The sequence below is a fragment of the Amphibalanus amphitrite genome, unplaced genomic scaffold (genome assembly GCF_019059575.1).
Source record: "Amphibalanus amphitrite isolate SeventyFive unplaced genomic scaffold, NRLGWU_Aamphi_draft 000480F_arrow, whole genome shotgun sequence".
In the NCBI taxonomy this organism is placed as follows: Eukaryota; Metazoa; Arthropoda; class Thecostraca; order Balanomorpha; family Balanidae; genus Amphibalanus; species Amphibalanus amphitrite.
In genome coordinates, this window is record NW_024881974.1 from 158,930 (window position 1) to 175,350 (window position 16,421).

General features: G+C 50.3%; 1 protein-coding gene across 1 annotated transcript in view; it reads left to right on the top strand.

The window, feature by feature from the left end:
- LOC122392289 (CUB and sushi domain-containing protein 3-like) overlaps positions 1-16,421 on the top strand; it is a 56,929-nt gene that overhangs the window by 20,035 nt on the left and 20,473 nt on the right. Inside the window, exon 3 of the mRNA XM_043386979.1 lies at positions 13,457-13,515. Coding sequence (XP_043242914.1) covers positions 13,457-13,515 — 59 coding nt within the window. The remainder of the gene's footprint in view (positions 1-13,456; positions 13,516-16,421) is intronic.

Genomic DNA, 16,421 nt, shown 5'->3' on the forward strand with positions numbered 1-16,421 from the left:
CATAGTAAAGGGTGGCTGCTATGGTTTTTTTCGGGGTGCTGATCACGAATATCATCTTAGTTATGATCATAGATGATGTCTTCATGCATTTAGGCCAGGTCAGGTCAGGTCAGGTCAGGTCAGGTCAACCAGTAAGGGTTTTGCCGGGTATTCGTAGCTGGTGACAACCGCCTCTGACAGCTCCGTAACATGTTACGAAGGCACCAAAACTACAGGGTGTCTCAAAAGTTCCTTGACACATTTCCCATGCCAATAAAGCATATAAGAACCGGCCAAAAATCTAAGGTTTTGGTGTCTGTGTGTACACTAGACAAATATGCATGCTTTGACAACTGATTCGGAAGGTTAGAAACCAAACCCTTTGCTGTATCTCCAAAAATATTTGCCCATACCGATTTTCGTCGCTCCGTCAGCTGCCAGAGGCTGATAAAAGGTTACCAGCTTTCAACTTTCAAGCTCTTGCAGGGGAATCCCCTGCAGTTTCTGCGTCGGAGTTAAGTTTGACGAGCTTCCTGGCAACATCCGCTTCTCCCTTAAAGCCGACAGCTTGCATCGACACCATCCGTGAGTATTTCGTAGGTCTTCTCTGGCACCAACTCCTTCATGAATGACTGGCGCCGACCTCCCAAGTACCATTTTCCTTTTCAAAACAACCCCATTCTTGAACAAATGGGAGGTGCCAGCGGCAATTTTTTCGCAGCATATCGTAGCAAAATGTGTCGGTCATCTGTTTCTTAGACACATTGTGCAAATTTTGCAAATCCCAAACGCTCGTCATTTCCCATGCCAAGACCTTCGCTAGGTTCCGGAGTGTTTTCCTCAGGAGAGGTTCTGCTTTGTGAACGACCAAAACATGTCCATCGTGCGGTTTTGTCCGGATTTTGTGTGTAAAAGAAAGCTATTAGCTTCAGATCTGCCTCTTGAAACTTCGTAAGATAAAACTTAACATTAATTGACACTTTTGGAGGGTCACTTGTCTTTGTCTTTATTTTATGATGACCTGCAATTTTTGAAACTGGGTAACCTTTGTCTGTTAGCTTCTAGTCAGTTTTCAATAGTTAGGACTGCATATTCAGGTGCTCTTCGGAGCACGAGTCTGCTGTCTGCTTCTCAGCCGACCCGATTTTGCGACCTCCACTTTCATGTCTGATCCATGGTCAAAGGTGAACCCTATTTGTGAGCTCATGAAGGGTCGAATGCGCTTGAAAACAATGAAACTGCTTGAGGAAGGCTCTCACCAATGCCCATGCAAAATTTTGACTATTAATTTCTTGTTGATTCCGAATTATTGACAAAAAAAGCCTGGCTGGTACCTGTCAACGAACTTTTGAGACACCCTGTGTAAACGGTCAAATGGTTGCTAAATTTGAATTCAGCTCCAAAAACTAGCCTAAGTAGAAACATATAAAACTCGGAATGTGAACCGAGGTCATCAAAGGCAAATGACCTGACCTGACCTTCCGGTAACCTTGACACCCGCCATAATGCATGGGAGCAACATCATATCCCATGTTTTGAACGTTTGAAACCACGAAAAGACTGCCAAACGCGCGGCTAATGCGAGGCGACATACGCCGAATCGCGATCCCGGCCAAACATGGTGCCATGGTGCTAGGCCGCCGGTGCATCTGAAAGAACTGTGGTGCCCCTGACAAGCCTGAAGTTCCAATGACAGGCCCGTGGTGCCCCTGACAGGCCCATGATGCCCTTGCAAGGCCGGTGGTGTCCATGCTAGGCCGGTGGTGCCTCTGCTAGGCCGCTGGTGCCCCTGGGCCCTGACAGGACTGTGGTGCTCCTGACAAGCCTGGAGTGTCCCCGACAGGCGCGTAGTGCCACTAACAGGCCCAAGGTGTCCCTGCGAGGCCGGTGGTGCCCCTGCCAGGCATGTGGTGTCCCTGCTAGGCCTCTGGTGCCCCTGACAGGCCTGTGGTGCCCCTGACAGGCCTGTGGTGCCCCTGACAGGCCTGTGGTGCCCCTGAAAGGACTGTGGTGTCCCTTGGCCCTGACAAGCCTGAGGTGCCCCCGACAGGCCCGTGGTGTCGCTGACAGGTCCGTGGTACCCTTGCTAGGCCTGTGGTGCCTCTGGCAGGCCTGTGGTGCCCCTGGCGGGCCTGTGGTGGTACCCCTGACAGGCCCAAGGTGGTGCCCCTGCGAGGCCGGTGGGGCCCCTGGCAGGTCTGTGGTGCCCCTGGCAGACCTATGGTGCTCTTGCTAGGCCGATGGTGCTCCTGACACGTCTGTGGTGCCCCTGACAAACTTGTGGTGCCCCGACAGGCCCGTGGTGCCCCTGACAGGCCCAAGGTGCCCCTGCGAGGTCGGTGGGACCCCTGTCAGGTCTGTGGTGCCCCTGGCAGACCTATGGTGCTCTTGCTAGGTCGATGGTGCTCCCAACAGGCCTGTGGTGCCCCCGACAGGCCGTTGGTGCCCCTGGCAGGCCTGTGGTGTCCCCGAGCCCCAAGGGGCGGGGGTCATGACCCAAATGACCCACCCTTGGATCCACCACTGGTTATTACTTGCAGACTGACTCATTTGACATCCATTGCAAAACAATCACAGTAGTATGTTTGTCACCCTGTTCCTTTATGCCCATTTTTATAGTGGGCAAATCTCGACGACTGGGGGGGCAATTCCGTTGAGTGCGGGGGCATTTGCCCCCCCAGTTAACATGTTAAAATAGGCCCTGCTTCAGTCTAAATTACGTTTGAAGGTATTGAACAACCGAATTTACAATAAAAACACTCACTTTTCCCTTTATTTTATTGCCCACGAACAATTCATGTAAACACTTCTATATTACAAGACATACAATGTCCCAAAGGCTGCTGATGTCCCCTGATACGCGTTTGTGACTGTTGGCGTTTCCGGCGCCCGGGGCGAGCTGTTCCGGCGTGGCGCGGCCGTGACGCGGCCGGGCGCGGCTCGTGACGGATGCGTGACGCGTGCAGCTCGGCGCCGTGACCCGCGCGGGTGAGTCACGGCGCACGGGCCGGCCTTGGACGCGTCTCGGGGGGCCGTGAGAGACTGCTGCTGCAGCCAGCGCCGTAATGTCGGGAGGTTTAGGTGGGTTTGAGTGAGATAAACGGCCGACACGAGGACGGGTCGTGCTGGTGGGAATTATATACTCTGGATGGAAATGATATGGCGCGACATAGGAGACACAACAGCCACGACAGTAAAACGCTTCAGTGCTCTCACCAGTTAACTCAGCACGAATGTACGAGTGAGTCTTTGCAACTTCATTAAAAAGAAAAAACTGCAACCGCTTTGCAATATACCTAAGAGCCCGAAAGTTCGAAAACAGGCTCGAGCCTCGAACTGATCCCAAGGAACCAGTTTGGCTGGTATATTACTAGCTTTCACCGTCCAATCTGTCAGTCTAAGTCGGATCGCGTGGCCAATTAACTATGTTCATTTGACGTCATTCTCGCAGCATGAATCCAAATGTTGCGTGCCGTCATGAGGCACGGTTCGCTTAGCAATGGCTACAGGCTGATTGGTATGTATGTAGGACGGGGCGACAACTCAAAACGATTCAGACCCAAACAACTGCTTAGGCAATTTCTCTTGCGCTTCCTGCACCTCTCCATATAGGTCAGCAATTTATTTTGGTCGTTTGTTCATTTTTTTTTTTGTTCATGGTTGTTTTCATCTGAAAGCGCTGCTGTAAGTAGTTACGCCCACTGTTGGCACGCCCTTATTTTGCATATGAAGTAGCTATGTAACAAATATCTATATGCATCCGCCATCCAGAGAAGCTTGCACAGAGGTATGCATTAGATTAAATGCATTATTGCATAAATGCTTCATGCGTGGCGCTGACTGTTTCCTATTATGTAAATCCAAATAACCTTACAAGATAGGTAATTAAGATATCGTGCACCAGCCTTCAGCCGGGTGGGTGGTATGCTGAGTCAGAGGCACCGCCATGGGCACCCCGTCTCCCGCCGACAATTATCAACTTAAAAACGCCGTGTCCATACATGCAGCGGCCCTTCCGGTCTCACGCGATAGGACTTCACGCTGGAAAAAGCATGGCAATCTCTCAGCAGATAAGCGGCCCGACTAAAAATCAAATTATTCCGCTGCAGCAGTGGTGTATGATTCGATGATCAACCAATGCATCTAATACCTACAACCCAAAAGCGTGCATCGCGTGAAGTGCGGGATTCACGTCTATCCGTCTTGCAGTCGCGCGCGGCCTGTGATTTTGCACGTGCCCATGATTTGATAACGAGTATGACACTGCTGTGGAGCCGACTCTCTCAGGCAGCTCTAATGGGCGCCGCTCGTGCCCATTATCCGGGGCCGTCTAACGACCGTCTGAGACGGCGGCGCCGTGCGCAGCCCGGTGACCCGGCCGGGACCGTGCATGACTGAGACGGTTATCGTGCCGCGCCCGTTATCGCCATCCGTGCCTGACCGGCGACCCGGCGACCTTATAATGGCCCTGGCGGGGCCATTATAAGGTCATTATAGTGCCCGGCGGGGCCGATAGGGAACACGCCGGCCATGGCCGCGCGGCAGAAGGCACCCGGTCTGCCGGAACGCGACAACGCGACATGGCACTGCGGGGGGGGGGGAGATTTGTCTACCTCTATAAATTTTTTGTTTATCAGAAGCATAATGCCAAAAAGCGTAGGAGCTCCGCTGAGATAGACATATAACCTGAGTTCTACAAGCGAAGATGTGTATTCCTCCTAAATGTAAAAAATAGAGGGCGCAGGAACGACACGAGTTGCAATAAACGGTCACCGCATGCATGGGTTTTTGCAATTGCTAAAATGGTCTGCCACCACTGAACGTGTGAAGATCGGAGCGTTCAGTCGCACTGTCTCTCGTCACGGAGCCGCAATGTTCTCAGAGCGGGCAATTTCTCCGCGCCGCGCCGGCCGGCAAAATCACGGCTTCCGCCTCCAGTCCGTGCCGACCTCGGGTGTGCCGCGCGGTCACAGTCACAAACTGTCACAAACCACGGTCACACACCACGGACACAGACCGTCACAAAACACGGACATAATCGTCATAAACCACGGGCACAAGCCGTCACTAACCGTCACAAACCGTCACAAATTGTCTCAAAATGTCACAAACCATCACGTGCCACGGCAGCACTCTGGTTGCGTCCCGGACGAGCGTGAGACGAACGTGAGTCTACGTCGACTCCTTCAAACGTTAAGTCTATCACAGGCAGTCTGTCACACGCCGATCCTGTCTCGCACCACGGCCCGGGCAGGGCACATTTGAACGATTCAGCCGGTATGGGGCCGCCAGCCTGGACGGGTTTGTGTCGGAACTGGAGCGCTTCCAAATGAACTATGGCTGGGGGCATGTTTAAATTGTTGGAGTTTTTATGGACTCTGGTACTCCTTTGAAATATTTGTTGATGAGCCATTCTGTAATGCATGCTTGAAAGGGCGTTTTCCGTGCTCCGCAAGCAGTAGCGGCGGAACACCTTCAATTAAAGGGGGGGGGGGACACTGCCGACTTTTGGTCCCTTTCTTTCCATGCAACGGCCATAGGGCTAATGTTAAAATGCCTAAATCAAAAGGGGGGCACGGTGCCCCGGTGCCTTCCCCGTTCCGCCGCCTATGTCCGCGAGAATTATCCATGGTGTCTGATTGATCATTGGCTCTGGGTTTCCACCGTTGCCGTTGTATGGCGATCTGACTAGTTTAGGGTGCCCACTGCGTCGCCTGCCTCCTCCCGCGTGTGCCCATCCCGTGCTCCGGTTCGGGCCGACCCTGACTATACAATATACATACATAGAGCCTCAGCCGGCCCAGCTGGCCATATTCGGCCGGCGGCACCTCCGGCTGGGGACGGGCGCGGCGGTGGCTGGGGACGGGCCGGCCTTGGTGGCCGCGTCACGCCGTGGAAATCGCCCCGGGCGGCGGCCCGAGCCGGCCACGCCCAGCCGCTCGGCGGCGCGTGCTGAGAGAGCGGCCCTCGGGCCACGCCTGGCGTTACGGCCAGGGTCGGCCGGCTGACTGGGCTGGAAATTGGACACGACGCAGTGAGTGATTGGGGGAAAGTGATGAAGTGCTGTAGTCAGTTATTCAAACTTTGGGAAAAATGAGCTGAGCTTATGCATTTGTGCAGAAGTCAACAAGAGGCGCTTGCTTGCTATACGGCGTAAAGACTAATAGGTTGAGTAGGGGTTAGGCAAATGTTAGGAAGGACACGGGCAATTCCATATTGTTGGCTTTAAGGCATCCATTTTTGTCTGATATCCTGTATCATGCGGCGCGCAGACCAAGTTTTACGGTCCTTGTTTTATATGCCTTCGTATCTTATTATCTGCACCTTTTTTCTGTAAAGTATAATAAGCGTTATTGTTTGCCGTTCTTCGTCTCCCACTATTCCGTCCCAAGTAGGTATTGCGTCTTTGGTCAGCCGAACCCAGCCCGAGCCCCACCTGCTCCGTTCCCCGTCACAGTGATCCGTATAGGTGATCCATTAGTCGAGTTTCAGAGCTGCGGACCTACGTCAGAGGACCCCGGCCAGTGAGCGGACCAAGGCGGACCACAGTGACACGCAACTTACAAATTATATCAACCGGAACACGGGAAGAGGGAGGGAGAGAGAAAATCTAGCACGTGTTTATCCAACTGGAACCAAGAACGACTTCCTCAATCTGGAGCTGTCCGCATTCCCAGGTTTGTTAGCGATTTAGCCTCGACGGAAGACCATGAAGCTTCGTTAATGACCCATGTGCCGTACCGTGTATGGCTGGTATGTCCCGGTAATCAGCCTCCCAGCTGGTTCATCCTCCTCTCTGTCTAGTTAGGAGTTGGTCCCTCTGTATCTTGTCGAAAGTCGGTCCCTCTCTGTACCTGGCCGAGGGTGCTGATCCCACTGAACTGGTCCCCATTTATACCTGGTCCAGAGGGCTGTTCCCACTGAACTGGTCCCCATTTATACCTGGTCGATGGGGCTGGTCCCACTGAACTGGTCCCCATTTATACCTGTTCCAGAGGGCTGGTCCCACTGTTCCAGCTCAGGTCCAGTTTGACAAGGGGAGGAGAAGCGTCTGGAATGCAGCGACACTGAAGGGCGCCCGACCTCGTCTCATTGTTCCCCGGGGACAAAAAAAAAAAAACGACGGCACGCTGGTATAAACCGGCCCGGCGCGGGGTTCGGTGGTTTTGTAGTGAAACTTCAGCCGCGAGAAAGACGGACCGAGAGGCGCTGTGAAGGTCAACGGAGGATTAGCAGCCTGAAGTCAGGACCAGCGGAGCCACAGAAATGACTCAAAAATAGCGCCGACACAGGGTGGTTTCAAAACTGAATTTCTCTGAAGGGAAGCCATTTTCCTTTCCCGTAGGCTTTTATTTTATTTGCAGTCTTTCCTACATGACATGAGAAGCGCACGTTACTATAAACGAATTTTTAAATCGCTTCAGATGAACTTTTGCCAGATGGGGCATTCCACGATAGATCGTACCACTTTTTTCCAATTTGACACCCTCATCTCTCGGAATTTGACGAGAATTGGTCTAGGGGGTAATCAGGGGCTCTGAATCCACCTGTAACAATTTCAGGCTTATCAGATGAGTGGTTTTTGAGTTATAGTGTATAACATGTTTTGGATCTTGCGTTGCAGCCCCAAGTTTGGCGGGCTGTAACTCTAAGACGGATAATCCAAATGCCAAATGCTATACGGCATTGAACTTGCATTGAAACAAAGAATAATATGCATTTTTAAAATTTTGAAATATATACTATTTTTGATATATAACACCTCGAGTTTCCTTTCATTTGCATGTTTATGCTTTTGGGACCAAATTTTTTTGAATTTTTATTTACTTAAAAACATTTTTGGATCATTTTTAAGTAGTATGCAAAAAATTAGGAAGGTGTTCTTTCTATAAATGTACTTATTTTGCGTCACCGTAATGGTCTCGAATTGTGATTTCGGAAGAGACCCTACAAATGGTGTGGTAAAGCTGCCTAGTGACATCACTGGTTACTGAAAGTTCAATTGAAGTCATTTTTTGCCTCATTTTTGCATTTTTGACCTTGCGTGACGTCATTCGTACGTCACTAGGGTTATAATAGTTTTTCGTCAATAACTCTCGATCAAATTGAGCTAGAGAGACGGGAAAGCTACCAATGGACTCGGGAAGACCTTGCGAATCGAATGATGTGCAATATAGTCTCATTCACCCAGTTTCGTGGCCTGACCCGACTGTTAACCATCTCTGTGGCGGCGCTGTTTGTCCAGCGCCGCGCTGGTTGGCTTTGCCGCGGACTCGGGCGGTCACGTGATGCCCGGGGGCTGGGCCGCTGGCTGCCGGCTGGGCCGCCCGGTCGGCGCGCGGAGCCAAATACACGGCAGTGTGCTGACCCGAGGTCAGCGACTTAAGCTGACCTCATCAGAACAAACAGTACACCATTCGACGCGCCGGAGCTAGGCAAACACAAAGATGCTAAAATCGCGGCTCTGCGACCATTTGTTGCGAAGTTATCTATCAAAAACCGGACCCGTAATTTGGGTCACTTGAAATGACCTCAGGGGTCACCAATAAACCCGAGACCTTAAAATGTGGTATCATTCGATGCATCTTGTAACGGCGCACATGCTCGTTTTTTCCGCAAGGTTCTAGCTCCATTAGAGACGAAACGGCGAGCTGGGGTCGTACCGACACCCCGGAAACCCATTTTGTGTGCATTTAAATGAGGAACTTATAGAAAGAACACCTTTCTAATTTTTTGCATGTCGATTTTAAAGGACCTGAGGTTTATTTTGAAGAAATAAAAATGGCAAAAATTTTGGTCCCAAGGGCCGTTGTAGACAATTTAAAAAAATACTACGAATTTTTTCAATATGTAAAGCTTTTCTTTCCAATTTTAAGAATACTGTATTAATGTTTGATTCATCCTTAGTTCAAAGCTGTTTACCGTTTGTTGCTTGCTTAGCTCGTTTTTGAGTTATAGCTCATCAAACTCACCCTTACAATCTGAAGTTCAGAAAATATTATACAATGTAACTCAAAAGGTTTTCATCTGAGAAGTCTGATATTTTGGCAGGTGTTTTTAGAGCCTATGATTACCCCTTGTACCAATTTTCATTCAAATCTGAGAGATGAGGGTGACGGGCCTGGTACGATCTATCGTGGAATGCCCCAGATAGTTACTTCGGTTCAGCAATGAGCAATGAGCATATAGGTAGGTAAGCCATATCACAGCCTCAACTATTGCTAGAAGCTTACTCGTAACCTATATCTCAGGTATGAAACATGTTGTTCCTTGACCCTCAGGTGCGACCTGAGTAGGGGTACGTAGTAGTAGGGGTAGGGGTAGTAGTAGGGGTACTTGACGGCGTGACATCCCTAGCTTTATGTATGCACATTAATCACGCATTATCTCATAAATCCGCCCTTTGCGTTGCTTGCTGTCGTTTTTGCAATTAGACGTTTTATGGCCAGTTTGATTGAATGATGGGAGGCCCGGTCTGGCGGCTGTCAACAAGCACCTCTGTTCGACTTTGAGGGATTAGGCTGCTGATGTGGCTCCTGCTCATTTGCTACAAATTTTATGGTCTAAAGCTAATATTGTGGTAAGATGCCTACTCACTGAGAAATATTAACGGCTAAAACAAAATCTGAATGTCTGAAATGACAATCACGTGATAAGGGGAGTCCATAGACACCACCCTGCCCTTTGGGCACTTCTGATCATTTACAACCCCAGTCACGTCTTTGCCGAACGTCTTTGAAAGACCGAACGTCTTTGCTGGAGAGGTATTCATTTAACTTATGGATACCGACCGTATCCCTTCTTTGCTCTGCTCGGTTGTTGAAAAGAGGTGGCAAAAGGTGAAAATTTTGGGAACCAGACTCGAACCAGACCCGGCTGGACATTTCTGGAACCAGTCAGACCCGTTATAAGTTGGAATCGGAACCATTTGGACCCGTTCCCCAAAAGTCAATTAATACAAACCATTTGTAGAAATCATTAGTTGCATCATGTAAAACAGCTTTTTCCCTCTGGGAATACTTATGAGCTGCAGTGTGGAAAGGAACATATAAGAAAATGTTTTCTTTCCATTCACTTCATATTTTGCAATCAGGCGTAGTGTGCAAGATGTATGGTTTATGGTAAGACCCGGTTGGACCCGTAAGAAAAAAAAATCCAGGAACCGGGTCCTCGGGTCCACATTTTGCCACCTCTATTGTTGAAATACCTACCTGTCACCGACTAGACACCGGATGTTGGCGTCTCGCGTGTTTCTTCACCCGAGGTGGACGCAAAACCTCGCCCGTCCTTCCGCCCGGGCCAGACAGGCCGGACTGGAACCTGTTTTTGTATGACGTCTCTTACGCCGTCGTCGCCGCCAACCACGCCACGTGCATGCTGGACCCAACCAAGTACACGTATACCTTGCGTCGAGTTTAATGCTTTCTGCACTGCCGTGGCTAAGCTCTTCCATCATCCATTAGTATTCAGGTCTCTGAAGTCTGACGTCCTTCTTTCTAACGGCTCTTGGTGTATTCATCCGATATAATTTCTAGATCTAATCAATCCTCCAGCCTAAATTATACCTACGCTCTCTTCGTCGACTTTCCGTCAGCTTGTCGCCCAGCAAAACGCTGCTCTCGTTTGTTCGTTATCAGTCGGTGCCTCAGTTCACGCTCTCCATTGTCTCCCCGCTGCACCCTCTGACGGCTCCACATTTCTGGTCCGTCTGAGCGTCCTGGTTCAGCTCGGTTCTGTCCTCTCTCCTGTTCTGTAACCGTTTTCCAGGACGGGCCCGCCGCGACAGGTGGCTGCGTCACCTTCGGAAGCACCCAGCCGAGACCACTGCGGTGCAGGCCGCCGGTCAAACGGCCCAGCGCGCGCACCGAGCGCCGCTGCTGAACCAGCGGCGTATGTTGAGAAACGCCGTGCCGCGCGGGCCTCGCGTCCGAACCGCCCCGTGCGCCTTCGAGCGTACAATGGCGGATTTCACGCGCGGAGGACTCGTTCACGGGCCGTCTAGTGTGTGTTTTCCCCGTGTTGTGACAGTCAGCTCTCGGCCGTATAGCACCAGCAGACTGCGCCGCTCACTGCTTAACAAGTGGCTGACGGTCGAAGGGGGCTGGAGAAGAGAACACTGTGCATAGATGAACCGGCGGGTTCCATGAGACGGGTATGGTGTAATGCAGTTAGGAAACGCCCGTTTTTACCTGGATGGACATCTTCTCACGGTTTGTGAGTACAGCGTGAGTTGACTCACCGTGCGCTTTTAGATTGGTATCGCCTCAGAGGACCACACTGAAGAATGTGAAACGCAACAATAAAACGTGAATGATCTTCAGCAAAAGTGCGAGAACAATAGGCGAGCGAATAATCCCCACAGCGTGCCTTCCGATGTCCATCGTCCAACGACGCAGAAGTGGGAAGGGTGCAACAACTGTTGGTTGTTTAAGGTTTATAAGCATGCAGGTAAATTAATGGAATAAAACCAAAATATCTGATCATTTGCGGGACGAAATTTAACACTTAATGTTAACACATTCAATGAAGCCGGAAGGGTGTTACTGCTGGCCTTTTGCTAGGTGAATTTTTTTAGAAATAGTGTTTTCTGTCTCATGACTCATGTTATGGCGTTTGGTGCCCATCAGCAATTGTAACAGACGGCAATGGGTGCTTTTTTAAGTTAGTTGAATAATAGAGAATATCGTTTGTGCATTATTTTACCCGTAGGTAGGTATGTGCTGTTCTTATTTCTTGTCTCTACCGCCTACCGGGATTTCCCAAGTCCATTTCCAGTCCAAAATTTTCCACTAAGCCACATATAACATTAGTACAGTGACTAAGCTTATTCTTAATTTGATTTGGGCCCGCGCATTGAATAACTCACAGGTGCAGGGCGCTATCATTTATTGCATCGTCTTACATGCGTTTATTGTCCAGTTCGTTTTATGTCCCTGTGAGGTCTGGTTTTGTTTTCGTTTCCGCCGTGTCGCTTTGTCGCTCTGTCTCGAACTTATCGTGAACATCACCCTCACTTCCTGACGAAAATCCTCAGCTGCCCTTGAACTTTGGGCGGCTGGGGTGGAGTTCGTTCACTCTTTGCTGGATTTTTCGCTGCCCGGAGCTGCGGCCGAACACTGGCGTGTATTTGAACTCAGACTGACCGCGGAAGTCTGAAGTTGCGGCTGTATATTGGCATGTAATTAAATGCAGAGTGACCGCGGAAGCACAGGGTGCGGTTTGAATGACTTTTCTTTGCAATACATAAAGGCGTTGGCAAATGGCAAGTCTCACGACCGCTGGAGCTTTGGACAAATCAAACGCCAATCCATTTCGGCATTTCATCTTTACTCAATTTGTAATCATACCTCGAATAAGATTTAAGTGATTTGTTCCAGATTGAAAAAAAGAATGCTGACTAGTGACTACTATGTTATTTGTCGGCGTATTTGAGGCATTTTATCTATTCACGGATTTTATGAATGGAGCTACCCTTGGAGCTCGTATAACTACGTTTGTATGAACGTGCCCACTTCACTTATCTTAATTAAAGGGCTCCCCTCCCATCTTCGTATGTTCAAACACCTGCTCGGTTTTCACATGAAACCCGCGCACCACACCTCCCGGGAATATGGAAATTCGCTCAGTCCTGGCGCCTTTGACGCCCGCACGGCCGCCACCGACCCTGAGAGTCCCGGCGGTCTGAGGCAGAGTGGCTAAGGAACGGCGCGTGCCCGCCGCCACCGGCGTGGGAGAGAGGTACCCCACCGACCGGCTCCGGCTCACCCGGCTGGTCGGTACGGGGGGGGGGGGTACCCGGGCCTTGGGGGTACCGGTCCGGCAGCTGGCCCTCTGATGGCACCGTGATAGGGATGGATCCTCGCGTGGTGACTGTGAGACACTGATTGGACTAAGCGTCATTGACAGTCCTTGGGCTCTGCCATTGCTCTAGTTTGGGAGGTGATTTAGGTGGGCCATTTGGGTGGGTTTGTCGAGATTGCAGGTACTTACATTCTCCAGCCGTGACACACACAACTGCTGAACTCCTCAATCATCTTCGTTTTGTTCATTCCTACACGCTTCCGTTCACGGGAAAGCGGTGACGACCACAGTACAGCGCCGTCATGTCCCTGCTGCGTGCCTCTCACGGTTTCCGCACATCTGAAGCATTGTTTTTTTTCCTGTATTCGGATTACCTCCCCCTCGCCTTCCGTCCTCGGCCCGGCAGTTGCCACTGTGCCCGGGATCTAACTCCCCCCCCCCCGCCGTCTGAGCCCGTGCCCTCGTCTGACGCCATTCCCCCCGTCTGACTCCGTTTCCGTTCCCTCGTCTGACGCCGTTTCCCCTGTCTGACGCTGCGCCGACCCGCTGCCTGACGCTGTTTCCCCGTCAGACGCCGTTCCCCGTGTCTGACTCCGTTTCCGTTCCCCCCTCTGACGCCGTTTACCCTGTCTGACGCCGTTTCCCCCGTCTGACGCCGTTCCCCGTTCGTTCGCAGGGACGCCAGCCGGCTGTGCACGTCCGAGGGCACCTGGACGGGGGAGCCGCCCACCTGCGGTGAGTGCGGACCTTGGGACGGGTCGGCTCCAGAGCCGTCGGCGGCCGCCGGCGCCCCGGGGCTAGCGGAGACCTTGGAGACATCCTCCCCTGAGGGACGCCGTCGGCACGAAACACCGCCTGAGCGTACCCAGTACAGTACCTTGGAGACATCCTCCCCTGAGGGACGCCGTCCACACGAAACACAGCCTGAGCGTACCCAATACAGTACCTTGGAGACATCCTCCCCTGAGGGACGCCGTCGGCACGAAACCACCGCCCCAGGGGACCCAATACAGTGCCTTGGAGACATCCTCCCCTACAGCCCTAGGGTACCCGGGACAGTCTCTTTGGGGACATCCTCGCCTGAGGGATGCCCTCAACACGAACCCACCACCCCAGGGAGCGACACCGGACCTCCGAATTCAGAGCTAGCCCGTTGAGAGGACGGGATGAATTTAGGCAGATCCGAGAAAGTGGGTACCGGTTAGATAATGAAAGTTAAGTTTTCAATTTGTTTCATCTTTTTTAGTATTTAACCATTGGTTTTTCGATCGTAGAGGAGTAGGTATGCACTGAAGATAGATGTTTTGTAGGTATTCGGAAACGGGAAACCGGTCCAACGTCGCTGTGGAATTGCTATTGATCGTAAACGCTAAAGACATTTTACTGCAGGTGCATTGGCTTGTCAAGGTGAATAACAATGCGGAACATTCTGCTAGACGCTAGTAGTGGTTCAGTTTAACAAGCGGAAGCTACTTCATAACACGTTCTCCAAAAGCTGCTGTTACACTGAGAAAAAAAAATTATTCCCCTGGAACACCTTTAAGGGTGTGTACCAAACTGCACCTCGCTGGGGTGTCAGACGGGTGTCACTTTTGACACCAATACAGGTGTCATTGGGAATGAAACACCGGGTGTCTGACACCCTTTTAGGTGTCTGACACCCTTTTGGGTGCATACCCAAAAGGGTGTCAGACACCCGGTGTTTGATTCCCAATGACACCTGTATTGGTGTCAAAAGTGACACCCGTCTGACACCCCAGCGAGGTGCAGTTTGGTACACACCCTTAAAGGTGTTACAAGAGTGTCCATTGGATGCCAAAAAAAGGTGTCGACACATTCTTACATTTATTGCAAAACAGGCATATCGCTTACATACATGGCATTCCTATCTTGTATACAGCAACAAACTATAAAGTACAAAAAATATGGGCTCTATATTTATGGAGAAATCCAATGAAAACTCACCGAAACACATCGAGTCCATTCACAGTGAGAAGTTGTTCGCATTTCAACAATGATAATTAACCGTCGATTATCTCCAACCAGATGTTATTCCGCAGTTCACTTGCTTTCGTTTCCATGGTGCAATGCTGTGTTGTCATCCTCACTCCAGACTTCAAATTTCACCGAGTACCGCCCGCCTCGTCATTTGAATAAACACGGAGCAAGCTACAAATAAAAGCCAAACATTATCATTAACGCACAATCACTTGAAGAAGTACACTGCGAACAACGTTCGGCGCCACTATATCCACATAAATTCAAAAAAGCCCTGCCATCACTCACACCGCACACGCACCACGTGGCCAGCCGCCGCCAACTGAAATCTAACGGCTTTCCTGCAAGGTGGCGCTTTTTTATCTTCGCATGGTTGACGCCGTCACCTGCACACAAATGACGTCACACAATGCAGCTTGCTGATTGGGTAATGATTCAAACCACTGGACCTGCTGTGGTTTCTAGCAGTGCTACGGAGCCAGAGTCGGAGTCTGATGGAGTTGGCAGTTCTGGCCGGAATAGGAGTCCATTTTGGAAGACAGAGCGGGAGTCCGAGTCACTGAAAATCCGTTAGACACCGCATCCTCGGTTCCTAACACAAGTGACGTCAGAAAAATTTATGTGATGATTTGGGTTCGAATACACGACAACTTTCAAACATGACTCTGGAATGTTCCTCAACAAATGACAACACACGTGAAGATATCACAAGGGTATCAGATCCCTTTTAAGGAACATTTTTTACACCTTTTGAAGTGTTGATGGTTTAGGGTGTTTGACACCCGAATGGATGTTGGTGTAGGACATCCATTAATGTGTCTTTCTGAATCCCATTATGGTGTGTTTAAAAGCGCGTTGCACTTGAAGGTTGTCATCGTGGTGTTGTACACCTCCATGATTCCCAAAACAACATTTTTGACACCAATCTGGGCGTTATATATGACACTGCAATGATGTCCGACACCCGTGAGACACCCCATGGGAATATTTTCCTCATTTTTTCACGCTGTTTTTGGTGTCAGATCCTTTGCAAGTGTCAATGTGACACCTCTAGCAGTGTCGGACACTTTTAACATTCCGCTTCAATAAATGGCAACACCTGTGAAGGCATCATAAGGGTGTCAGATGCTTTTAAAAGAACATTTTTGACACCTTTTAGGGTGTTTGATACCTTAGAGTGTTTGATACCCGGATGGGTGTGGGTGTCGGACACCTATTAAGGTGTCATGCTGAATCCCATTAAGGTATATTTAAACGCTCGCATGCGAACGAACACTTGAAATGGTGTCATCGTGGTGTTGTACACCTTAATGATTCCCTAAACAGCATTTTTCAACACCAATCTGGGTGTTCGATGACACCTCCAATGGTGTCTGACACCCGTAAAACACCCCTGGGGAATAATTTTTTTTCTCAGTGTACGTGTCACCGACATTTATCGCCAAAGGAAGTTATTCGCGAAGCGGGTGTTGATATCCGACCAAGGACGGGGTAGTAAATCACGCTCGGTGATAAATCGGGCATTGTTTTCAAAACAGAAGGACCTCCAGCGCTTCTTGCCATTAAAACACCTTGTGATGGGTCGGAGTGAATGTTAATTGTCTGCTCAGAAGCAGCTTAATTGAGACGCCGCTATACAAAAA